The 27550-nt window shown below is 32.6% G+C and overlaps 1 protein-coding gene across 1 annotated transcript in view; it reads left to right on the top strand.

Annotated features, from left to right (window-relative positions):
* LOC140436987 (uncharacterized) overlaps positions 1–20173 on the top strand; it is a 59087-nt gene extending 38914 nt beyond the window's left edge. The window contains exons 6-8 of the mRNA XM_072526195.1: positions 12415–12578; positions 17912–18098; positions 19805–20173. Of these exons, the coding sequence (XP_072382296.1) occupies positions 12415–12578; positions 17912–18098; positions 19805–20048 (595 nt within the window). The 3' untranslated portion in view covers positions 20049–20173. The remainder of the gene's footprint in view (positions 1–12414; positions 12579–17911; positions 18099–19804) is intronic.
* Positions 20174–27550: the final 7377 nt, after the last annotated feature.

The following is a 27550-nucleotide window of genomic DNA, read 5'->3' as shown; positions in this document are numbered from 1 at the left end:
TCTAAAACATTAATAAATAATTTACTATTTTTGTTGGGAATAAGTCACAATTTCACTTTAAAATAAGTTTATTTAATGTTTCGATTTCCACTTCGAAAATTGTTCTCAAAAGTCAAATTATTCCCAACAAAAATAATGTATTGCATTAACTGGATATTAGTAGATACACAGTTACATGATCAGCTCATCTTTCCTCATTTTAGTTGTATTTTTTTAAGTCTTGATCCAGTTTTTTGAGATCAAGGTTACTTTGATCGTTTTGTATTTTTATTTTTATCTACGCAAATATATCTAACGAGTATTAAAATTATTAATAAATGTTGAAGTTGTATGTAAAATGAATAAAACATTAATCAAAGCCACGAGATATGCTATTATATAATATTTAAATATTTAAGTACTTAAAAATGTAATTTATGTAAAGCAATTTTATATTGGTTTAAAGAAAAAATATTGAGAGACTAACAACACTGTACACATCAGCTGTTCCTATTTTAGTATCAAAGAGTATGCGCATGCTTCTATACAAGTAAAAATGAACCAATTTTCATTACGGAACACTACACAGATGATATTAGGGTAGTGTTCCGCAATGAGATTGAGAATGATGAAATTAGAACAGCTGACGCGTACAGTGTTGGTTGTCTTTCAATATTTCTTTAAACTTAAAGATTAAAGACTAAAATAAAACTAAACTTTAATTTTTAAGTAAATATTATATAATAGTATTGCTAGATGGCTTCCATTATTGTTTTATTCATTGTACATACAACTTTAACATTTATTAATGGTTTTAATGTATGTTAAATACATTTACGTACATGCTATCAAACACGTGACCTTGATCTCATGTACCTAGTATACATACTAGTATTAAATATGAATAAGAATATTGTTCTGAAGCTATTTTCTTGTGGCATCTTAATGTAATTTACTATTTTTGTTGGGAATAAGCCATAATTTCACTTTAAAATAAGTTTATTTCCACTTCGGAAACCGTATTTTGAGAACGATTTTCGAAATTTTCGAACGAAGTGAAAATCAAAACATCAAATAAACTTATTTTTAAGTAAAATTGTGACTTATTGCCAACAAAAATAGTAAATTATTTATTTATACTTTACAACAAACACATTTTACAGAATAAAAACAAGTAGAAATTTCAGATACACACATGTAGAAAAAAATAAATACATATACACACATATATGTGAATATATACACATACACGTACATAAAGACTTCCATGTATCTATGCTAGACATACACACTATGATATAGAGGTCGAAGCCGGTAGATAGCTAGATTTAATGGCTTTGGTGTTGGTGTTGAAGATATTTATGTTACTACTTTTTATAGTTATATTGCACTGCTTCATCATGCTGTTTATGGGCGAGTAATCTGTCTCACAAATACAAAACAGTCCTCTATGACTGAACTTTAAGCTAATCTTAGGTATCAAGAACTTTATACGGTTAATGAAGAATAAAGCTTTAATTTTACATTATTTACAACAACATATACAAAACAGCATTACTTGTATTCCCGTCTCTATTAAAGTGTTATAAATTTAAAAGTTACAAGCATACTCCTGTAAAGGAGCGGTCTCACAGAACGTGAAGTGGCGTTCTTCATCGGCGAAGAGAAATAAATAAAGACGAGAACAAACACAACGTGGAATACCGTATTTCTTCTCAACATTTGTGGTTTACGATCCCTGTGATAGGACAAAACTGTCTATTTATAGCTGGCGGGTGCTATTCTGTTGTTTGTCGGCAAATCGATCCAGTTCAAAAAAATCAGAAGCTAAGGTACTGCATATCCAATTATAACAACAAACTTGTGTTGGAATTTTTATTATTGTATAAATTACCCAACTTAATTAAATTTTTACCACCAATACTGATGGGTGGCGTACAACAGACTTAACCCTAGATACTGACCATTGGAATGGTCCGACTACATTTTGGGATGGGTCGAATGGATTTACCAAAAAGCAAATATTTACTAATTTCACAATAACGTGGGGTGCCAACTGTTGTCTCTTTTCGGATCGCTAATATCGATATCGTTTCTCGTTTTAATATCGTTTCTCTTTGCAGAAGCGAAGAGTATCATTTCACGAGCTATCTGATTCCTGCTTAAGGCACTCCTGTTATGATAAAAATAATTACAACTGCGCAACCTAACGTAAGAGAATCTAGGGAGACCTTAGCTAATGTGAATTTTTAACTGAAAATCCAAGTAGAAAACAGTAGCAGAACACTTGAATCAGAATACAGTATGTCGCAGGACACTTGATTTCAAGGATCTTTAATAACTCTTCCCAATTTTCTCAATTACAACTGTTGTGAATTTGTGCGTCTAAGTTATATTTTTTTTACATTTTTATAATAAAAGAATAAATAAAATGATGGTATAAAAATCAGATCAGATTTAAAAATTACAAATTGGATATTCTACAAAAATATAACAATGATATTAGACGAGAAAAACTAATTTTTAGATGTGACAACGGTGTATATTTGAGAACATGTGTCTTAGGATGCGTATTTGCCAAACCTATCAGCCAAGTTAATCCCGTTGGAATATATTACTATTAATTGGGTCCAATATCCAAAACAAAGAAATATATTAGAATTCGTATTATCACTAACAACTGTTACACTGTCTAGATATCAACAAATTGTACTATAACCGCTTCCTGTGATTAGAATCTAAAGAATGTTTCTGGGTGAAAATTTACAATTCATCTCTTATTCTGAATCGCGCAACACTGTACGAATTGGTGTCTTGTAAAAATTTTAATATTTTAACAAGAAGCCAATATCAGACTGTCCTTGAAAAATTTTCAATAATTAATAAAAAATTACCTAGAACTGACCAATTTCTGGAAATATCTGACCATTGGAGATTAATTTGTGATCTTTCGAATGGTATAATTATATTTCAGAAATACTAGCTGTAACATAGTGATTTAGGAAAACCCGGGAACCTACTGTTCTCCTAGTATTTTTAAAATGTTTATTGCGGCAAGGCACTGCAATCCTGGTATTTTTAAAATTTTTAATGGACTGCGCTTGCGTGCTAAGGTTATTGCAACTTTATTAATTATTTTCACCCCAAAAGCAAACTGACCAAACGCTCAATATATCTGACCATTTGTCAGCATTTTAATCTCTATCGAATACAATAATTTGTTTTATAGATTTCGTTCAATGAGGTGCCAACATCTTTTTTTGTCCTTGAAAATTTTCAACCCTTAATAAAAAATTAACCAGAACTGACCAAAAGCTGAAACCAACTGACCATTTGTGACCAAAACGTGACCATTCAGACGGTATAATTATTTTTACGAAATTCGATCAATGAGGTGCCAACATCCCAGAGCTGTACGGGAGATACTTAGACAAAATTACTAATACCCGATGCTTATCTTTTCATATGTTATTTACATTTTCAACAAAATATTGCTGCAGAAAATGCAGATTCTTGCATTTCTCTAATAATATAAACAGTTATGAAGTAAGCCTAGATATGCCAAAACGAGTTTATTGCAGGGAAGATTTCATTTTGCTAAAATTTTTGCAAGATTTCCGTTACAAGGGACACCATCTACAGACCCAAAAGTTTAGATAATTGGAAGGGCTCTAAAAATGTTTGAATTAAACATGACAATAAATTAAGAAAATCTAAAAAGAGAACACGAGCGCAGTTCTGCGAAGAGGCCACCACAGTATTTCTTCAAAAAGTTATCTCAAACGAACACACCAACGTGATATGTTGTGATGATCTCAAGAAAACGATATTGGACTGTTTAAAGATCCAAACTGGAGTTTACTGAAATTAAAAGAGGAAACAGTGCTGAGACTTGGCTAAGGGAGCTCCAAACTGAGTAGGACTCCGCGAACGACAAACTAGGTAGGGAAGTTCTTATTCCCGATTCGGCGCATCCCAATGGATAATGAGAAACGTTATATGGATATATAGGATAATAGGACAGGTTCACACCTGTCCTGAACGTCCTATCGGAATACAGGACCATAGGCCAGGTGTGAATGAGGTATAACTAATAGTCCAAGATCCCAGAACGATCAGACATAACTTATTTTCACACAGATGAAACCTTAAAGTCTCAGTAGCGTCTCGCGTGATTTGAATACCTGCGTATTTATGAAACTTGCTGAGTGACACCTGGGCAGTTACCAGGTGAGAAAGGTAACTAAAAATAAGAGCTATCTTACTTAAATTTACATAACTGATTTTTATACATATTTTGTAGAATATTATTTTGAAAATACTGCAATAACTGTCAGACACTTGTCATGGACCAGAACTTTTGTCAGACGCTTTAAAGCTCCACTAAAATTAAATTAACTTTACTTACTTTTACATGTCTGATTTTTAAATATGTTAATAATGGAACTATAATAAACTTATATTTAATCAGTCAGACAAATTAGAATGACCAAACATCCCTTAAACACAAAAATTAGTTAACCCGAAGTATGAGCGCGAGAGTGCTGTGCGCATAAGCCTCAGAGTAAAAAATTCAAACACATTTAGGATACTTCTGTTTTCGATCCGATTAGATATTTTTGCATCTCCATTTTAATATAATGAACTCTAGCATTAAGATAAATATTAAAGTAAATTAATGTATTGAATATATTTGGGATAATTAATTAATTCGGAGCAATTTGGTTTCATAAGAAATTATATTTACTTTATTGTAGAAAAGATACCAGTTAGGATAATTAAAAAAAAATAATTTTTGTAAAAAAATGTTCAACTAGGATTAATTGAAACAAACATTTTTTATTTGAAACAATCATATTCATTGTCGCAATTATTAGAATTTTCATCATTCAACCAATCATGATGCTGCTCATCCGAGTCATTATCTTCATCATTATCCGTTATGTTGTTGCTGACTGGTTCTTCTGCAAAAAATAGTTCAAAGAATTAAAAAGCAGAAAATCACAAACATAATGAATTCTAAACCTGAAATCAAAATATAATACCTGAAGTTTGAAGGAATTCACTAACGTTTGCTGGTAATTGGTCACCATCAAACCAATGAAAGTGATATTGGTTTTCTTCTACTCTCCACCCATTGTTTTCAGGAGTTAAAATGGTTGGTTGTTTTGCATTTGCATTATTCCATATGCTAGAAATGTAATTAGCACGGCGGAATTGTTGGAATAACTCACTTTGGCATGGTGGTAAACTGCTAGCATCAAAATTTTTTAAATTTTTGCGATCGAATTCTTCGTTAATATTAGATACGCTGTAATTATTTAAAAACAATTGAAGCCGGGCAGCATTAATGTTGCACGTATCAGGAACACTATAAATTTCGCAGATAAATTTTTGGATTATTTTGAAAATATCTTTTTGGATGCGCTCATCGATAAGCAACTCTGATTCTCCAAACTGCATGAAAGCTCGCTGATATTAATGTTTCTTCATTAATATATTGAATGGTCTTTGTTTACCCTTTTTAAAAAAGGCGGGATTAAAGTCACATCCAGTTAGAGCGTGAAACCCTGGCAAACTTCTACATAAAGATGGTCCCAAGTACTCGTAAACCTTTGTCAAATTAATGTATCTCTGGTTATTTCCGGTGCCTGTGTTTAACCATACATTCGAATCATTTTTTAAATTATGCATATGTCCTAACATAATTATCGCAATGTCAGTATCAGAACATCTAATAACAAACTTTGCTTTAACGTCTACATTACAAATATGAAAAACAATTTTAGTGTCAGCTTCTTCATGTTCAGGACACGATAAATTGTCATCAACATTAGATACAACTTTATTATTATAAACGATGTAAGAATGACATTGTTTAGAATTAATTAATATTCGTTTTTTCTCAATAAATGGCACCATTTCCTCAGATGCCCAGTGTTGAATAAAAAAATCAACGAGGGCCTGTTTGAAATTGATATTTTTAAGTTCTTGCGAAAAATCTGACGGTCTAACTTGATCGGGACCAGAAATGTTGAAATCTAATTGAGTAGACTCACGACGAAGGCCTCTTTCGTAGCCTTTGATCGAAGGAGAGAAATATTGATCAAAAATAACGTCGTATCTTGTCGCTTTTAGCTGCGTTACCATTAGAAGCATTTGTTTAGAAATACCTCCAAAAGTTTTTGGGACATTTCTCATGGTATGAAGCAAAAAGAAACCATCAATTAATAAAATATCTATTTGAGTAGGTGAGTCGTGCTCTACACCTTTCTGCAAAGATTTCATCAAAGTTGATTTCTGGGTTTTGCAAATGAATCCATCAATATGGCACATTGATAATGGCATTGGAGTAATAGGATAGGACAAAATTTTCTCCATATCTACTTTATAATCTATAGATATTCCAAGAATTCGTCCAAAAAGATCTCTTTGCATTTGTACCTCTTGCACTTTACCACCTGCTTTGGTTTTTTTCTTTTCGGAGTAATCCAGTGTAAAGTTTTCCAATCGTGTCTTCTTAATACTTCTTTCGAATCTACTAATATCCAATTCACACTCAGAAATGAACGTTTGACGTTTAGCTTCACCATTTTTCTCTATATGAAGCAAAAAATTTTCTACGGGCTCCGACGCAGCTTTACCCGATGATATATTCATTAATAAATCTTTTGGCATTTGTGAATCGAATGGGTTTATAAATAAATCAAAAGTTTCAATAAATTTTTGCAACAGCTTAGCATTAATTTTTATAGCATGGTTGGTGAGCTCGGCTGAAACATCTTGCTCCTTCTGCAGACCCAAATCTTTGTACACTGAACTGATTATTGTAGATCTAATATCATGACTCCGGGCCCATCGTTGACGTGCAGAAATTGAATTCGTAAAATGTATTATACCAGTGAGTTTCCTTGCAGCATCAGCGTTTATTGTTTGTTCAAGAACAAGATCAATAGGTTGTTTAGAAAAAGGCTTATTGGTTCTTCGAATGCCAAAAAAACCTTCTTGGAATTCTTCGTACAAATTAGGATGAGTTTCAGCAACGTTTAATAAATTTGAACAATACCTAACAGTCCAACGAGAATAGTTTTGTTGATTAAAGATAAAAAACAAATTCGTGATCTTTGGTAATACGTACTTGAAAAGATCAAAATCTCCATTACGAATACTTCTAGATAGAGTTAAATAATAGTTGACCAAGTTTATATATATTAAATAAAACTGCGCTGTTTTACCATTATCACCGTTCAAAGTCTGTTGTTTGTAAATGTAATAATTATTTAATAGTTCTTTCAAATCGTCATTTTCAATTTTAAAAGATGACACTGGAGTATTTTGCAGACGCGTAAGTTCTTTAATAATTGTATCCGATACTTCTACATTTTTAATATCCAAAAAAGATTTAAAATGTAAAATCTCCAGACCTACTGACATCAACGGATGAAGTCTCTTACACCGATTGAAGTGTTTCCCTTCCTGAAATCCAGCAACTGATCCCGAAGCTAACAAATCACTTTGCACCATCACGTTCGACAAGCCGCAATCTGCTATAAATTTTCCTATAGCTTTGAAGTATGACATCATGATATGGAACGGTCCCAAATGAATAAATAGGTTGTCAAACTTAGGTGCTTCAGTAGCTTGAATTTGTAAGGCTATTTTGGCAATTGCAAGATCATAAGTAACTTGAATGCAAGATTGTTCAACTTCTTCGCAAATTTGTAAGCTTTGCTCCATTGTTTCCAAAATAACCGATGTATTTGTAGGCGACGAATTTATCGGAGATAAGCTTTTTAAAGCCATTCCGAGCTTAATATGCTTTGACGTCTTACATTTACCATTAAAGACAGCATATACAGCATCCTGGCTCAAAGATTGAACTAATCGAATACATTTCTTATTATTTTTTCTTTGGCTGTTACTTCCTGCAATCAGAGTAAAATAAAATTGAGATAAGCTTTCCGGCACTGAAACTTCACCGTCTTCAAGATTCTGTACAGATACTTTAATAGGTAACTTTTTTTTCTCAGCTTGTAGCACTGATCCAATAACTCCTCATCAATAACATAAACGTGTTTTGGAGCAAGTATCTTCTTATTTTGACACATTAGGAACTTGATCTCCTTCATAAATATTTTGTTTATTTTTGTCTCTAAGTTATGAGGAGTGAAATTGCCCATAATTTCTTTAGAATTTTCTGCTTCGTCGTTAAATAATTCCATGTAGTGTCTGTGGACATAAGTAAGAAAATAACATCGTCCTTTTTCTATAACATTTTTTTGTATAAAACTACAAACTTCATCAAAGACAGCTTGATGACGCTGACGAAGAGTATGCCAAGGCGTTTTAGTTGTATTTTTCTTTGTCGATATGTTGTATAAATATTCCAATTGACATTTTTTGTGGTAATATATTGTTGAATCCGTTACAGCTTGCACTTTCTCAATTAATTGCTCTGAGGCTTCCTCGTCATCTTTTAATTTTTTTAAGAAATCGTTTCTATCACACGCATGCAAAGGTAGTCTCTTCAGTTTATGTCTTTTAGTTTTTTGGTCACAATAAATACATGTCTGGTTTGTGTCAGTATTCATATCACTTTTAAATAAAATATTATGAGAAGAGGAATCAAGATCACATTCAACTGCAATACTAAGATCTTCCAAATTACATGACACTGGTTCAACTGATTCTAATTCAACACTCGACTCAACACTTGGCTCAGGTATTATAATAGATTCAAGTATAGTACTAGCTGGACTTGAATTTGACACTACATCTAAATCAAGAATGTTTGTTGACTTGAGGTTGATGCTGTACATAAATCATTATTAATATTAGAATTACTTGGTAAGCTTGATGTCGACGTAGCTGATATATTTTCAACAATACTCGATGCATCTGTTTTTATAGCACTTTTTGATTTTTCTGAAATGGCGGAATAATACTTCTTTGGCAAAGCAGTAAAATTTTTGTAACATTCTCGATGATAACCATTATTATACATATCATCCGGTAAAACTAAGTCTTTGAATTTTAGGTTATGGATTATTCGCTGTTTTAATACAATTTTCATTTTTTTAAATGTCTCTTCAGTAAATAACTTTAATGCATTACTGGATTGTTTACAAAATATACATTTTGAATTGTTTTCTTCCATGATTTTCAGTACACGATATAAACAACAAAAACATGTGCTCTGACAGATTCGAATTAAACTATAATAGATATTATAGGTTAGGCGCAAGGGGCACATACACAGTAGAGTGACAGATTGTGAGTTAAAGAAGGAGAACCGAGATATTATAGACGTCTCACTAACTCTGAAATGCAAGCACAGCACTCTCGCACTTATATTTCTGATTAACTAATTTTTGTGTTTAAGGGATGTTTGGTCATTCTAATTTGTCTGACTGATTAAATATAAGTTTATTATAGTTCCATTATTAACATATTTAAAAATCAGACATGTAAAAGTAAGTAAAGTTAATTTAATTTTAGTAGAGCTTTAAAGCGTCTGACAAAAGTTCTGGTCCATGACAAGTGTCTGACAGTTATTGCAGTATTTTCAAAATAATATTCTACAAAATATGTATAAAAATCAGTTATGTAAATTTAAGTAAGATAGCTCTTATTTTTAGTTACCTTTCTCACCTGGTACCTGCCCAGGTGTCACTCAGCAAGTTTCATAAATACGCAGGTATTCAAAGCACACGAGACGCTACTGAGACTCTAAGGTTTCATCTGTGTGAAAATAAGTTATGTCTGATTGCTCTGGGATCTTACTCTATAAATAAACACCCTCGGATCTACTGAGAGCACGACATGCAGTTATGCTATTACCTATAAATTTATTGATTGAACGTGGCACACACACACACAAAGATAAAATACTCATACACACACGAAGCAGAAAATGCAATAAGAGTTGCAAAAAGTGCTAAGACTCGCTTATGTAGCAGTCAAGGATGCAATGACTGCAGGCTTCGATTTAATAATAGACTTTCCTCCTTTACATAATACACGTAAGTAGGATCACACTAGAAAATGTCTTTAGACTAACACGGGCTTAGTATCTAAAATCCGGCGACTAGACTGGACATCTCGAGATTTTATTGGTTCTTCTTTTTGTACTGTGGTTGTTTGCAGGCGTTCGCTATCGACGTATTAACAAGCTTATGAAATATTTCTCGGTCGGTAGCTATATGAAACAATTTCTCGACCATTTGATCTGTCCATTGGGTAACGTTACGCAGCCAGGACCGTTGTTTTCTTCCGACCCAGCGCTTTCCTTCGATTTTGCCTTGAATTATCAACCGGAGTAAGCGATATTTAGGTCCTCTCATTATATGACCGAAGTATTGGACCCTTCTCATTTCGATGATGTTGATCAGTTCTCGCTTTTTGTGCATGTTCTCTAGCACACGTTCGTTAGAGATGTGTGCTGTCCACGGGATTCTGAGCAAGCGACGATAACACCACATCTCGAACACTACACAATACAGAACGTCTGGATCATTTAAGAGATACAGGTCAGTAATCCAGATCTCGGGTCATTTAAGTCTTCGCTGGTGAAACTACCGTCTACAGACTTCATGTTCAACGAATAAATATATACTGCAACGTTACCGACTGTACCCGCAAGGTCATTCAGTTAGGTAAAAAGGGTATTATACCATGATAAAATAATAAATGGGGAGTATACCAATTGTTCGCACATAAAAATAGATACGTTCAAATTAATATTCTTCGAAGCAGGTGATAGAAGCAGTCCGAGTCTTAACGGCCTATCACAAGAGACTATGACTTCTGATATGAGCGATTTCATTTTCTGCTACGTCATACTCGTTTATGATGATGTTTGGTGAGAATACGAAATCTTGTTTTGCATCCATGACTCCTTCAATTGCGTTGTTCCAACCAATAAAACTGCAGGGTTGAAAGTGACGAGGAAATTTCGACCAGAATAGAACTTGCACGAAAAAACATTATTAACTGGCTTTCTGTATTGTGCAGTAGAAGTCTGTCATAAACCACACGTATAAGAGTATTGAAGTGCTACATCTGGTCCGTTTTATTCTATGGATATGAAACCTGGACAACAAAAATAAAAAAATCTTATCAAATTAGAAGCGTTTAAGTTGTGTTGCCGACGCATTCTCAGAATCCCGTGGACAACACACATCTAACAGACATGCGCTGGAGACCATGCACAAAGAGCGAGAATTGATCAGTATAATCAAAATGAGAAAGGTCCAATACTTCGGTCATATAATGAGAGGACCTAAATATGGCTTATTATATGGATAAACGGTCTGAAAATTATAGTCTCACGATATGGTATCCCGATACGTGTCGATACAAATCTCAGTCTGGTGCAGGTTTAAGTGTTATTTTTAATAAATCTTTGCACACAATCTTTGACGTTGCATCATCGTCGTGATATCAAAACATTACCTAACAGCAATTTTCTACCATAATGATTGGCTCTCATTTTGTATTTGAAACTAAATAATACGATTTAGTTCTAATAAGAACTGATTTTAATAAATATAGAAAGTGAGGTGAAGATAATCACGAAAAAGGCAACAACAGAGGAAGAAATTACACAAAGATTAGGACAAACAAGAACAGCAATCCGACAACTTAACTCAGTATGGTGGGATAGACACCTAAATATGAAGACAAAAACGCAGATTTATAAAACATTAGTGCGAAGTATTATGACATATGGGGCCGAAAATTGGATCATAAACAAGAAAAACAGCAGTAAGATAATAGCAACAGAGATGGAATGCCTGCGAAGATGCTGCAGAGTAACAAGAATGGATAGGAGAAGTAATGACGAAATAAAGCAAAGAACATCAATAGAAACAGACATACTAACATATATAGAACAAAAAAGACTTAAAGTGGTATGGACATGTAAGAAGAGCTAGCGACAGCAGATGGATAAAAAGAATAACCGAATGGAGCCCCATAGGAAGGAGGAAAAGAGGACGACCCCGAAAATCCTGGAGGAACGAAGTAGACGACACCATGAGTAAGAGAGGACTAAACGATGGAGAATGGAACAACAGAGAGAGATGGAAACGGTTGAGCGAGGGAAGGCAGTGAATACTGTAGAATCCCTAAATATATATATATATATATATATATATATATATATATATATATATATATATATATATATATATATATATATATAGAAAGTGACATTAAATACGAAAATACAATAAAGAAAGACAAACAAAATTGTTATTATAATTTTTCAGTTTTCATTATTCAAATAAGTATATTTCTTTTGCGTAATATTGGTTGTGTTTCAACCATTCACATCCAAGAAGGAGGCAACTTAATTCAAATATACTTTTCTTAGTTATTAAACAGCCTTTTATGAATATTGACATAAAATTAACACAATTAATATATTTTTAGATTGAAACATACCGCCTATGAACGATTCAAATGTAATATTTGCGGCCAAATGTTCGCTAGAGGAGATTATCTCAAAAACCACGAAAAACATCATGTAGATTCACAAGATAAATATAACTCAAAATGCAAGACTCCCGGCAAATTTCTTCGTTTTAAAAATTCAGGTAATTGAGAATTTTATGTTTTTTTATAGCTCTGAAATTCCAAAATTCTATACTGCGAAAAATTTTTTCTATAACCTACACCAACGAGAATCCGACAAAATAAACTGAGATGACTTCACAATTTTACTCGGTGATTTCAGTGCAAAAATTTTTACATAAATGCTTCAAGTATGTCGCCTATCAACACAGATTGCATGAAATAACAAAACCCAGATGGAAAAAGATTATGTCAACTACCTTAAAATGAAAATATGATCATTAGTAACCCATATAATATATCCGTGACAAGCAGATCCATAGGAACTATGTAAAAATTAAGAGAAATATCCTGACTGATAAGTGATAACGAAATTATTCTAAACAGATGGAAATACTATATTTCCATCTGTTTATATATCTGTATATATATATATATCTATATATATATATATATATATATATATATATATATATATATATATATATATATATATATATATATATATATTACCCCTTCTAGTGGTCTCTGTCCATCCTCGTAACATGCTGATTCCGTTCTCTGTCTTCCCTAACCCTAGTTATTGACCTCAACGTTCTCATTTCTGATGTTCTCAATATTCTCTTGGTTTCCGCTGTATCGTCGGCTCTTGATTCTTCTTTTTGTGTAGACATAACTCTGTCTGTGTCCAGTAAGTTGTTCCATCACTTTCATGGTCTTCCCCTGATCGTCTTTATGAACCTTCTCTCGTCGTCTTTACTACTTTATTGGTTGTCATTCGGCTTATATGATCGTTCCATTCTACTCTTCTATTTCTTATCCACTCCTTGATGTTCTCCACCTTGCATCTCCTTCGTATGTTTGTACTTCTAGCATTTGTCTCATAGTGTCTTACATCGATTTTTCTAAGGGTTTTGATATCTGCTGTTTGTAGCATTCTTTTTGTCCTCTCTGTGTAAGGTCGTGTTTCTGCCGCATATGTCATTGTTGGTCTGATGACTGTTTTGTAAATTCTGCCTTTAGTTTCTTTCCCCATATTTTTCTTTCTCCATATTTTTTCATTCAGGCAACCTGCAGCTCTGTTTGCTCTATTCACTTGATCTTTTACTTCTATTTCGAGCTTTGCGTAGCTAGATAGTGTGTTGCCTAGATATTTCAATCACTTGTTCTATTATCTGTCTTTTCATCTTCACTTTGAAAAATTAGTATTGCGTCGCATGCATAGCATATTATTTACATAAATATTAACAAGTATTCTAGTTAAAAATTAGACTTTTATGCTCAGTAAGGTAATGGTACGGTAATTGGTAGGATCTTTCCTGTTTCCTCTCTTGGGTATTGGTATTGTTACTCGTTCTCTACTGGTCTGGTACACACTGGCTATATATTATCTCCAGTAAAAGCTTCTCTATGTTTTCGATCAGTATTTCTCCTCCATACTTTGATGAGTTCATTCGGTATTCTATCGGGTCCTGGGGCTTTTCTGTTTTTTAATTTACATGTTATTTCTTATTTCCTCTAAAGTGATTTATATTTCCGTTTCTGTGTTTGATGTTTTATAATTAATTAAATCCCATAACATCCATTTACTAGGTGACTTGCACCAATTGGATAATGACAGAAAGAAATACCACCGAATGGAAGCCGTAAACGGACGACGAAAAAGTCTGTTCTTCATTGACGTCGTGAGATGTTTCAACCATGTTTCGACCTATATTGAAGCTCATCAAATAGTGATATAAATCGAAGATAGACTCGGAGAGAAGGTCAGGATATTTATATACACGTAGCTATTTGCCAGCAGCCTGTTGTTAAGATGAAGAGTTGATACTTCAGTCTGTGTAGTACCTGGCTGTAATCTCCGTTTCTTAAAGCATTCGCTGAGGATGGACAGATAATTCGTGAGAGTGTTTTTTGTAGTTTTTAAGGATTGGTGGCGTGTTCCAACGATCTAGTCGTCAGAATATCCAAACTTGTAAGGTTCGGTTGCAGGTATGTTAGCAATAAAGAGGATAAAAGTAAAGGGGCAAGCACATACCCTGTGGAAAGCTATTATTAAGTTTCATCTGTCTGCATATATTCTTTCCCATTATGCCCTGGAAGGCTCTATTTGTCAGCATGTTGTCAATTTGTTTGATTATCTTTATGTACAGGATAATAGGGGCCAGTTTATATATTAATCCCTGTCTCCAAACAGTATCATATGCTGATGTTAGATGTATGAATACTGTGGCTGTTTTTCGTTTCTTTTGAAAAGTAGCTTCTATAAAAGTTGTTAGTGACGATACTTGGTCCGTACAGCTTCAGCTAGGCTGTTGAGGAGAAGTTTTGTTCAGTGTCGAACATTGAAAGCCAATGTTTCGTCTGTGTATCAGGAACTCAGGATGAATATCATCATACCCAGGTACTCTACCCGACTTCATTTCCTTCAGCGCATGTGTGATTTCACAAATAAGAATTCTTGCTGAATATTCTGAGTCCATTCTGTTCACTTGTTTTAATGTCCTTAAGTATAGTTTCACCTTGGTAGTATGTGTTGGGTCTCGCAGAGCTCTTGGATAGAGATACGATATGGGAGGCAACTTTGTTACGAAATATTTTATCATTTTTGGATTTCAGTTTGGTATAGGGTGGATATATATCACAGGCTGATAGCTTGAGCCCGTTATTGTTTAACTTTATAATGGGAAAACTAATAGAAGAAGTAAAAAAGTCAGAAACAGTGTACAGAATTGACAACAGAGCAATAAAGATTCTATGCTACGCAGATGATGCAGTAATAATGTCAAATAATAAAGATGACCTACGACGAATGGTCCACGCTTTGGAAGCTAACGCAGAAAAGTTTAACCTGAAAAGGTCAGCACTGAAAACAAAGTCTCTCGTCATTGCTAGGGAGTCAGTGAGATGCAAAATTGTAATAAACGAAGAAATAATAGAACAATTATCGAAATCCAACTCGAAGAAGGAACCGCATACAAGCTAATAATGCCAGGCGTGCCAGGATGCCTACGAGACGTGATATGGAAAAATAAGAGCAAGCGGATAGAAGGGAAAACACGCATATGTAAGACTTGTGTTCGACCGATATTAACCTATGCTATAGAAACAAGAGTAGAAACAATTACAAAGAAAATCTTAAGAACAGCAGAGATAAAAACACTGAGGGCGATAGCAGGTAAAACTTTAAGAGTCAGAATCCCTAATACACAAATCAGAGACATGTGTAAAATACATGATATCGTCAGATGGGAACGCCAAAGAAGACAAGAATGGAACGAACAAATTAGCAGAATGGGAAGAGAGAGACTTATCCGAATAGTAAGAGATAGAAAACCAGGAGGTAAAAGACCACAAGGCAGACCCCCTAAAAGATGGACAGATAGCTGGCAATCAACATCGCAAATACTGCTAATTCAGACCGGAAACAACAGGCCTTAAGGCCTAATATACGAAGAAGATTCCAGTTGGTTGGATCCTCCAATTTTTTGCAACAGGAACTATGCCTGTCGACTTGATTTTTTGAAGTCAAGTTTTTCGACAGTGTATCCATTGTTGGCGTCTAGCTGTATCGATGTTGTGTTAGAGCTCGTCGGGTAGTTCTCGGTCACTAATTTCGATAAACTGCATGTATAAGTCTTCATATGTTTCAGTCCATCTGGGCACATATACTGTGCAATACCTCTTAGGGATTGTTTTCCTTGCAGCCCTTATTACTGCCCCCACAAATCTTTCATATCGAGGATATAATTTAATTACTGGGATTGATATGCCGATGGTGATGAGCACATGATGATGTTGAGTATATGGGAATTTGCAGTGACACTTCTCGCAGTTGTTAGTGGTCTATCATTCATATCGTTTGAGACAGGGTTATATCCTTTTTTCCATGCAGCTGATTTAAATGTTTCCCTTTCTTTGGCATCAAAAACTTAATACGTGTTTGCTCATCGGACCATTCAACCAGTGCCTCCCCATTTTCATCATTCGTGGGATACTTCCACATTTCGCGGTGGCTGTTGAAGTCTCCGATGTATATAGTAGGGTATGGATGAGTCTTTACCACCCTTGGTTTCCATGTAGTGGCTGGGGGTTTATATATATGTTAACTACGGCAATTTCTCCAATTTTGGCTGCCCCTTCATGTATATTGTTTTCACTGGAAGCAGTTAGCATGAATTCATTTTCTATATTACTTCGAATATAGGTAGCGACACCGTAATGTTTATCGCAAGTGGCTCTCAGTAAATCAAGTATATTTTCCCTTAAACCAAGCTGAACTTTGTCTTCAGCATGGTCTTTTATATGGCTACCAGGTTAATGTTATAGTGTAAGATTTTCTGCAACATTTGGCATTTTGCTTTGCTTATGCCCATGATGTTAAGATGACAGACTCGGATACACGGTCCGAGATCTCTAGTCAGTTGGTCCCATTGTATATTTCGGTATAGATTTACGTTTGTGATCTGTGATGTTGGCAGGAATTTGTTTTGCTTGTCTGCCGTCAAATTTTGCTAAATCATTTAGGGTTACCCAGGGTGCACTACGTGGAGGCGAACTAGCATTACACCTCATTATCTAAGATACTGTGTGTTTATAATTAGCTAAATATTCTGTCTAATTTCTGTCATTCGAAGTAGATACCGCTATATAGCGTATCCACTTTGTAAAGTAGGACATTTGGTCAAGAATCCTGTCTTTCTCTCTCCAAGTTTGTGAGTTATACTACTACTACTACTACTCCAAGTTTCTACTATTATAGTTTTTTTCACTCAGGTTGGAAATATCGTGACAGATTCATTGTTGGAAACATAAAAATTCTTACCTCTGACTATTAATGGCCTAAATAAATTTACTGTTGCAGACTTCTTTTACTGAAAAAAGGAGAATAATTATGAAAAATAGGAGTATCTATTCATTAGTTTCGAAATCTTTCCATTTATAAATACTAATCTATAAACGACTATAAAATTTAAAAAATAAACATTAAACCTGTATTTTAATTTATTCAGTTTTAGTTTGTTAATAACCTGCAAATTAATAATTTTTAAGTTACAATTAATATTGGCCATGAACACGGGTTCTTGGTTGTATATAAATTTCCAGTCACTTTCAGTTGGCCTAGATTTAACCAATGTAGCAAAAAAAATTTCTAAATTTACTAGACAGTTGAGACTGGAAGCAGGGAACCGAGTATATCTGATAGATTGAGTATAAGCTGAAACCTGATGGTGAGAACAAACAGACTTTTAGAGAGAAAGACAGGTATTCATGACTTCTGGAGTATAATACGCCGCCCTCTATAAGACATGTGAGTATAAATAAGAAAAAAATCGACAAATCTTTGATATTTTAGATGATCCAGTGCCATGTAAAATATGCGGAAAATATTACAACGGTATCCAAAAATTGAAAGTGCACCTCCAGACTCATCTAGTGGTTAAAAGATTCAAGTGTAATTATTGCGAACTAACTTACAAGAGATGGCCTAGTTTAAAGCGACACGAAAAAACCCATCTAGAGTCTTCCACAACGTTTCATAGGTAAGAAACTTCTTATATAATTAATGAGACGATATGATTTTTGGTTTCTCTTCCATCATTAGCATAGCCTGTATATTCAGTTTGTATCTAAATAATTTACAAAATTTGGATACAAGATTTTTTGTTAAATGGGTTTATTCCCACTTTAAAATATCTAGTAAAGTTTGGTATGGTCAAAAAATTATTAAAAAATATCCTTTCTATCGAATTTTGGCCTGAGAGGTAACAACTGAGAGGCGTAAGGTCCCTTTTTAGAGATTGGGAAATTTCACGTTTCCCTAAAAAATGTAATCCTTTATCATCGATCTAGTGTCTTAAGAATTATCATATTCATTACTCAAATTATGGAATTTAATGGTCATCTGACCTCATTGTGTGGCAAATTCCAACTAATTTATCTGGTAGGATCGAAAACGTTCTGAAAATTTATAAATCCGTTTTGGAACATTTTTAAAAATTTTAATAAAAATTTTATACCATTTTACAAAAGGAAGTTTTTACTTAATTGTAAATTTTTTAAAACTATGGTATACAGGCAACCACTGAGAATTTCCCTTTTAAATTTTACTATATTATTTATTACAATTACTGTTGATTATATATTACTATTTGATTACATAGATGGTATTCCATATTTCATATAAACAAGCCATAAATTCAGATTTTGAGGGTGATTATGATGCAGAAAACGATCTCCCTATTTCCAACCGAGCGTCATTTGCATCTAACGCGACTATTACTTCATTATCCAATGATGACACGGTTGAATTTCTTGATATTGATTCAGATGACATGGATAATTAAGCTTTCCATCTTCAAGTAACAACAAATCGAATTTTTGACAATGTTGAAAATTCCTCAGCAAAAAACGAAATAGAAGAGAACCAAAAGAACACAGTAAAGTGCAATGTAACATATAAGTGGAGAAAGGAGGTTTCTTCTTTAGTATATATGAAAGAATTTAGCATATATGAAGGCAAATCTCAATCACAACATGATGAATATGGTTTAGGGGCTAAAACGGTATTAGACATTACCGACTCCCTACTGCCGTAGAAACTACTGCATTAATTTTGATAATTTACTCTCTTCTTAAGAAAATGTTAACGTATGATTTGTTCTGCTATAGAACTTTTAGAATAAATCGTAAAGGCTTTCCGACACGAATGAGATAAGACAAAATAATGAAAATGGGGGAACACGATTATTTCACGTCCAATGATATGTCTGTTGTTAAATGGAAAGATCGAGAGCGCAAATGCAAATGTCTGTATGTTCTGCCTTCTAAATGGAAATCCTGAAGAATGTATTTGAAAATTTTATATTATTTGATTGATGCAACAGTAATAAATTCGTATGTAATGTATAAGACTACAATGATAATGAAGTCTAATAAATCGAAACCTATGAGTTACCTGTATTTTAGAAGTGTTTTGGCCAACGAACTCATAGGTGACTTTCAAAACGGAAAGAGGACAGGACCTAAGGTAATAATAGCACACCAAAAGAGCTAAGAATATTTTAGTACAAAATGCATACAAATAATGTCATGACCGGCACACATTGTTAATATCCTGGTGACGTCTTCCTCGATGATTTCTGTTCCCTGGAGTTCCTCGATAGAGTTTCTTAACCCTCTATGTTATTAGTCAATTCCATTTTTTTCCAGTATGTTTATATATTTTTACATCATCATTAATTTTTAGATGCAACGTATGTTGGAAACGATTTAGTACAAAAGAAGAACTCGAAATTCACGTAACCCAACATGGTAACCCGAGGTACCGCTGTCAAGTATGCGATGAACAGTTCCATCGGAAATACTTGTTCGACGATCACTACTTAATGAAACATGCAACTTCGGAAGATATTGAGAACTCAAAAAAAGAAGTTATTTATGACACACTGTTAGAACTTTCAACCCACAAGGAATTGACTGAGGAGTATTGAATATTGTTTATGTAAAATAAGATAAAAAAATATGTAAAATAATATGATATATTTAAACCTGTGCCATATTGTGTTTATCTGTAAACTTCTTACTAATGATCGAATATTTTTTAAGTTGTAATGTTTTATTGCTTTTTATTACCTTTTAATTTTTTGTGGTTTATACGTTTATCCATTTTCCTATTTTGCATTCACAATTGGAAATATGGACATATTATATGTATGTTTTAAAAATAACAAATAGAAGAGAAGAAAGAACGCTGGTGTGACCTGAATCTGAAGAAAGTTTGGACATTAAATATAATGAAAGTTAATAATATTGAATGTTTGAAAAGTTCTTTACTTTATAGTAAAAAATATAATTTCTGATTTCAAAGAAGTTTCATTTTAAAGCAACATAATCTTCTCGTATTTAGTTTTCATCACAGCCATTTTTCATTGCTCCATTTCTTTCTAATACATGTAGTAAATAAAGACAACACTTTTTATGTTGGTGATTATTTCTCGGAAATGTATTTCTCATCCAAATATATTGAAAACCCATATTTATGTAGAGATATTTTATTCGTTGGCATTTGCGGTAAAGTCAGTCCCTAACCAATTGAATCCTGCGTATGTTCGAATTATGAGCGTAATGCCAAAGTTGTTCGTTAAATTGTCTAGGATAGTATTTACAGCGTGTTAATTATAAATTGGAAAAATTTGTTTATACTTATATCTGCTTTTTAAAACAATTTGTAACCTACCAAGTTGGACGGTAGATGAGTGTGGCTAATAGAAGATCGTAAATGCTCTGATAATTGGCAACACGGTTATACCAATAACGATACTAAGGTTTGGGCTTGTCTGGTAGATGTGTCTTAGTCGGGATTCGTCAGAGCTAGACTACAAGTGGTTCACGAGTGAGATAACAAGAAAGAGAAGAACATTTTGGTCACCACCCTGTTTTTGAAAGGAACAGGGAAACCTAGTAAGTAAGAGATCGTAAAGAAAATAATTCACGAACGATAACTGGAAAGATACAAGATGATTACTACTCCTTTCGGATAACGTATTAAATTGGTGAAATTAGATTCACCCGGTATGCGCAGAAGTACAATAACGTTACTAAACACTAACAAGAGTAGCGAGGGGTAATTATATCTCGCGATAAACTTTATTAATGCGACATATATACACTACACATGTATATTAACTACTAAATTCAAATAATAAGTTATACCTGAAATATTTAAACTGATAAAATAAATAACCACATATCTAAGTCGTGAAATAAACTTTCAATTTACAACCACACATTACATTTGATAGCTTCAAAATACGATAAGGCACTGAGCAAAGTTCTTTATATGCTTAACATAAAAAAATATTGTATAAACGAAGATATGAATATTAATAATCTAAAAAAACAGCGATAGGTATAGGCCTACACCTCATTCAAATTCGACGTGCAGTAAAAGTAAACAAAACCAGGCTATGCTACGTAAGACTCCATAGGCGTGCGGTTTTGCTTTCATATTTCCTATTTCCTATCAAATTAATAAAACAACATCAAATACACTTATTTTTTAAGTAAATTGTGTGTTAGTTCGCCTCAAAAGAAGTAACTTATTATTATGTTTTCAGTTTTTATTTGAAAAACAATAAAACTCACGTGATCCAGATTACAAATGTTACCAGAAATTGAAATCTCATTTTACATAAATTAAAATTAAGTGTCTTAAGAACTTTATAAAATGTTGTTCTTTTAAAATTAGGCAGATCATTATCCTCATTAACTTCTCTTAGAACTTTGTCTACAGTAGGAATCTGATTTCTAAAATAAAATGCATGCACCTTTCTTCTTATGGCATTACGATCAGCTCTGTCTACTAAATCGATTGTTTTGTTGCGAGTTCGACTAACTTTTGGCTCTGAAAATGTGTGAGTGTTTTTATATTCTCTGAGTATATTATAAATACTTCGCTTGCACACACCTGACTTATGTGCAACTCTTATTATTGACTTATTTATTGCTAGAGTAGGATTTTCTTCTATTTCACACTTGTACATATTTAAAATAATTTCTTTGGTTTTGACATCGAGATGGGATTTTTTTGTTCGTATTCTTGGAGGACTGAGACTTATTTTGGCAACCTCGTCAGCTGTATCGGTGCTGGACATATTTGTTTTTTTTTTTTTTATTGAACCTGCCGATATTTAAAAATAATTATATGAATATTAATCTATAAAAACACCATACTTACTTGAAAGAACAAAACAAGAATAAAATACAAATATTAATACTAATAGGTATTTAAAAACTAAGAACCAATGTAGGAAATAAAAGTAAAAAATAAGTACAACGATTCAAGGAACGTTCACTAATTGTGTCATGCAACCAACTGAAAGCCTTCAAAGATTCTTCTAAAACAAGTAGCAACTGTAAAATCAATAGAAAATGACTAATTAACATAGGCGTCGCAATTCTCACAATTTAAACCAGCGTTAACTTTTGTTTTTTTTAGTATAATTTTTTTAATATAAAATTTTCGTTTATGACAAATATTTTAAGTTGCTGCATTGAATTTCCTTAAAAACCATACTAACATTGCATATTTTATATTTGTTATTCATAGTAAACAAAACTGTAATTTTACATATTGTTTTAATAATTTAATACGAAAGCAAAACCGTATGCCAAATTTTGATTTATTGACTAAGAAGGCTTCTGGCTGAGTACAAAATAAACAACTGATCAAATCCTATCACGCGATATAGAAAATTAAAGGGAAGGATATAACGAATATATTAAGATAGAAAATCAATTACATATCTTAATAGATTCGTTATATCGTCCCTTTTCATTTGCTATGTCGCATGTTAGGATTCGATCAGTTGTTTATTTTGAACTCAGCAGAGGCCTTCCTTAAGTCAATAAATCAAAATTTGTCTATAGTAAATTTATTTTCATTCATAGTGCCTTATGATATCTCGTACGTAACTATACGTTCTATATAATCAAGATCCTGTGTAGTGCCATTTTGGTAGTCGCCATGTTTTTTTCTATCTTAATATATTCGTTATATACTCCCCGTTTAATAAATATCGACAACCGAGTTGAAGAAAGCGGATATTCAAAAGTGGCTGCGATCAAAAGTTTTGACAATTCAGTTCTAAAAGTCGAGCTTTTGACTATTGTGAATAAACATAAAAAAATACACTATTGTAAGCATATTGTAGATGAAATGGGTACAGAAAAAAGAAGGTATTCACAGGCACTCGGGGTAGATTTTGAGTAAAATATTACCTAAGTTACACTTTGAGTTTTTTGTTTTATTTATTAGTCAGATATGTTGAATGTTTTTGTATGTTGTATGTTGTATTTTTGATAAAATTTTTCTGACCTTTGCATAGGTTTTTGCTTTGAAATTTCGTTTTCCTTAAACCAACGAATGGAGTGCCGTTAAGAGCTCAGTTCACGAGTGGCAACGCCGTTTCAACCTTAAATATTACGTTTAATTTTAAAACATTTTTACACATTTAATGTAATTATATTTTAATTCCGTGCATTACAATAACGGATTCACATTATTATGTTGTTGGAAAACCTCATTCTAACATGTTTATTCAGTTATTTTCAGTTCTGTTATTCCTGTGAACGACTTATGCTACGATGTCTACTTCATATTTTCATATGTATTTCATAATACAGGAAAATATAGGTTTATACATCGTTAAAATCATGATGTGGGAGTGCCCCTCGTAACATTCATGCTGTTGACGGTTTATTTATACTTACTGCAGTTCTATCTTGTATTTAGTGTAGAAATGTTTAGAAAGGTTTTCGAAGCCCCGCCCATTGTGACGTCAGAGGTGAGGTAGTCCATTAATAAACACAACTGACCGTTTCCACTAAACAGACTCGAGTTTCAAAAACTCGGGACTCGAAAAACAAAACGAACTGTTTCAAAACACGCCAGTCTTTAGTATAGTTTGTGAAAAGTTGCCATTTTGTTTTATTGGACACGAGTTTGTGTTTTGTTTTTATTTTGTCCGTTTGGTGGGAAACCGCCATTAGACATTACATTTAATTTTAAAACAATTTTTACATATTTAATTTAATTTTATTAATTCAATGCATTACAATAACGAATTCGCATATTATGTTGTTGGAAAACCTCATTCTAACATTTATTAATTTAATTTTATCTTTGTTATTCTTCTGATCATAAAATATAAATGATAACATTTATTATAAATATAAATGAATAAATTCAAGCACTGTAATTCCCTGACGCACGCCCTGGCTAAAATATTTACACTAGAACAACAGTGGTCCAACTAAGTGATCGCAATTCTTCCGCGTACAAGGACTACTAAATGATATGGTATGCTGTTAATACTTGAGTTTCGTATACGATGTCTATTTATATAGTTTATGAGGTGGATATTATGTACGTTTATAAGTACATTGTAAATCGTGATTTGGGAGTGCTCCTCGTAATATTCATAATGTTGATAACGTGTCTTGGTTTGTTTACTGTTACTGCATCTTAAAGTTAAATTTGGTTTAATGTCAAAAAAGAAATAATATGCAGCAACAAAAAAATAGATTCACATATTTAATAAAATTTTAAGATGTTTAGGCAAAAATTAGTTGTAAAGGTAATATTCTCAAGAAAGTAAAAAAAGATATATTTTGAAAGTTAATCATACGCTTTCTGTAGTTTTTGGGTTTGACTCAGCGTTGAATAATTTTGGTTTTGTTAAAAATCATTATTTTGACGACGTTTCGGCAAGGTCGCTCTTGCCATTGTCAAGTCAGTTAGAGGTAATGGATTTTGACAAGAGCTATGAGTCATGCCGATGCAGTACACAAATTTACCTGTTAATTACAAGGTCATAGCTCTTGTCAATCCATTACATATAGTAGCGCATATATATATATATATATATATATATATATATATATATATATATAGCTATGACCTTGTAATTAACAGGTAAATTTGTGTACTGCATCGGCATGACTCATAGCTCTTGTCAAAATCTATTACCTCTAATCTATATCATCATCATCAACAATTAGCCTATATTTGTCCACCGCTGAACAAAGGCCTTCCGTAAAATTTTCCACCTATTTCTATCTTGAGATTCTTGCTGTATATATATATATATATATATATATATATATATATATATATATATATATATATATATATATATATATATATATATATATATATTGAAATGATTTCAATATGTTAAAAAGGATACAACTTAAATGGATTTTTATATGAGTTTGTTGTTCATGAATTTCATGATGCCATCACAATGTGGGTTCGACTCTGAAATAAAAGAGAGAAAAAGATTAGTAAATTGTTAAATAAATTAATTTTGACTTACCTGGTATAGTGTTAATAATTTCTGAATAGTATAGTTGCCTAGTGTATAGGTGAATCGTCTAAACCTTAAAAAGAACAAAAAAAGAAGAATTCTTGAAAAATATTTAAACATAGAAATTAAAAAAAAAAAAACGCCAGAAAATAAACTGTCAAGCAAGTCTGTGGGAGCTAAATTAATAGGGGTTTTGTTAAATAAGAAATTACAATGATGTGGAGATGAAAAGAATAAATTGTATTAGCATTGTAAGAGAATAAGTTTTATATCTGAACATTTTTTTTATAAATTCCCAAATTAGATGTGATTAAAGTGATTATGAGAAATTAATGTGGATTGACAAATGTGTCAGAACAGGACAGTTTTATGGTTTAAAAAAAATAGAAGACGAAAAGAAAAAGAACGTTAGTTGCTGTTAGCAACGGATAATAGGATTTTTGGGGAGGCCGACGAGGATTTTTCGACGAAGGGGAGCCCTGAAACTGTGGAATAGGTCGGGAGTTTTTTTTTTAACTCGTCTAGTTAGAATTTTAGTTTTTCCACAGCAGAGATATCCAGAATTTGTTCCAGAGAGTAAGAGAAACAATTTGACGTATAAATTATTATTGGAGTACAGAAATGTCATTTAAATTGAGAAAATTAAAATTCATGAATTAACATAATTGCGATAGGCCTTAAAAAAATTAAAAATATTAATGATCATTAAATTAAAAATAGAATAGTACGTACCTTAACTTCCGAAGAGAGGATTGATATTCCAGTTTCACCGATTATTTTGCGAGTAGTTAGTTTTCTTTAAATAAATCAGAACTGTTTTAAAGTGAGGTTGGATAATAATTTGGGGATCATTTGAAATTTTGATTATATTTGAATGCAAGTTAAAAGTCAGCGGAATAAAGTGTTTATTTTCTTTTTCTTTATGGTTCATTTAAACACTTTATAAAGTTGCAATATTTATTTAGTTTTTAGGTACTTGTAGAGAGTCTCCACATTTTGTAATAAATTTTTATTGTCACGACACTAAACCACATTAAGATTTATACGATTCCTATTTTTGTAAATTTTTAAAGGCAACCCAAGTTGCAGACGAATTTTATTGTTTATATTAAATTTGTTCAATATTAATAAATAACGTGCTTCATTTGGGTTAATTTATCCAAAGTCTAAAGTAAATTTTGGTTTAATTTCTTTTTGAACTCTACCAGGAGACTACAGAGTCGACGTCACACAGTGACAGATTGCTTAGAACACATAATTGAGCTAGCTGAGGTATATATTAAATTAAACAACGAACCACATATTTTAAAAATTACAACATTTATTATAAATAAAAATAAAATTAATAAAATACAACTTTTTCAATATATATATATATATATATATATATATATATATATATATATATATGTATGGGTAAAAGTTTATGGTCGGTATGGACCTTACGTACGATGGAGTGAGAAACACCTGTTTAAAAAGAGAGAGGTATATTAGGTCCGCCCTTTAAATCGCCGAACATGCCTGAGTGGATATAATAAAAAAGGGGAAGTTCAACGTTGCCAAACTTATTGGTTTTATTTGACCTGTTGTCTTTTTAGCATTAGAACAATGCTCTAAGATAATCAAATTTGGGCGAAATGGATTGAAATGGCAGCTTACTGATTTACAAGAGGGTATGAAAATAGGATAGTGGCTGAAGGACACTCAGATGTAGGCCCTGTAAAGAGTTAGAGGTTATTGGCTTGCGTTAGAAGCCGGGGAGATGTACAAAGCGAAAATATGTTCTCTTCTAGTCTCTACCTGAACGGTCAAAAAAAAAAAAACAAGCCACTTTTCAACTTACTATGTATTTAATAAATCGTAAATCTACAACTAATACAACAAGATATACAAGATAGCTAGTATTGTTTATCAAATTTTGCGAACGGAGACGAGAAGAGATTTTACCAAGGGAGTTAAAAGGCAGACAACCTACCATTATTTGTTTTCCCCAATGGTTAGTATTTATTGTTTCGTTACCTTATCGTATTTAGCCCCTAGCTAAAGAATACGCCTTGTAGTCCGAACTGGAAATCAAGAACAGTCTGAATGAACGCTTGAAGCACTGTACGGTATGGCGATAC

This window comes from Diabrotica undecimpunctata, chromosome 3 (assembly GCF_040954645.1).
Source record: "Diabrotica undecimpunctata isolate CICGRU chromosome 3, icDiaUnde3, whole genome shotgun sequence".
Classification (NCBI taxonomy): Eukaryota; Metazoa; Arthropoda; class Insecta; order Coleoptera; family Chrysomelidae; genus Diabrotica; species Diabrotica undecimpunctata.
Note: the sequence above shows the minus strand (reverse complement) of the source record. Positions and strands in the feature narration are given on the sequence as shown.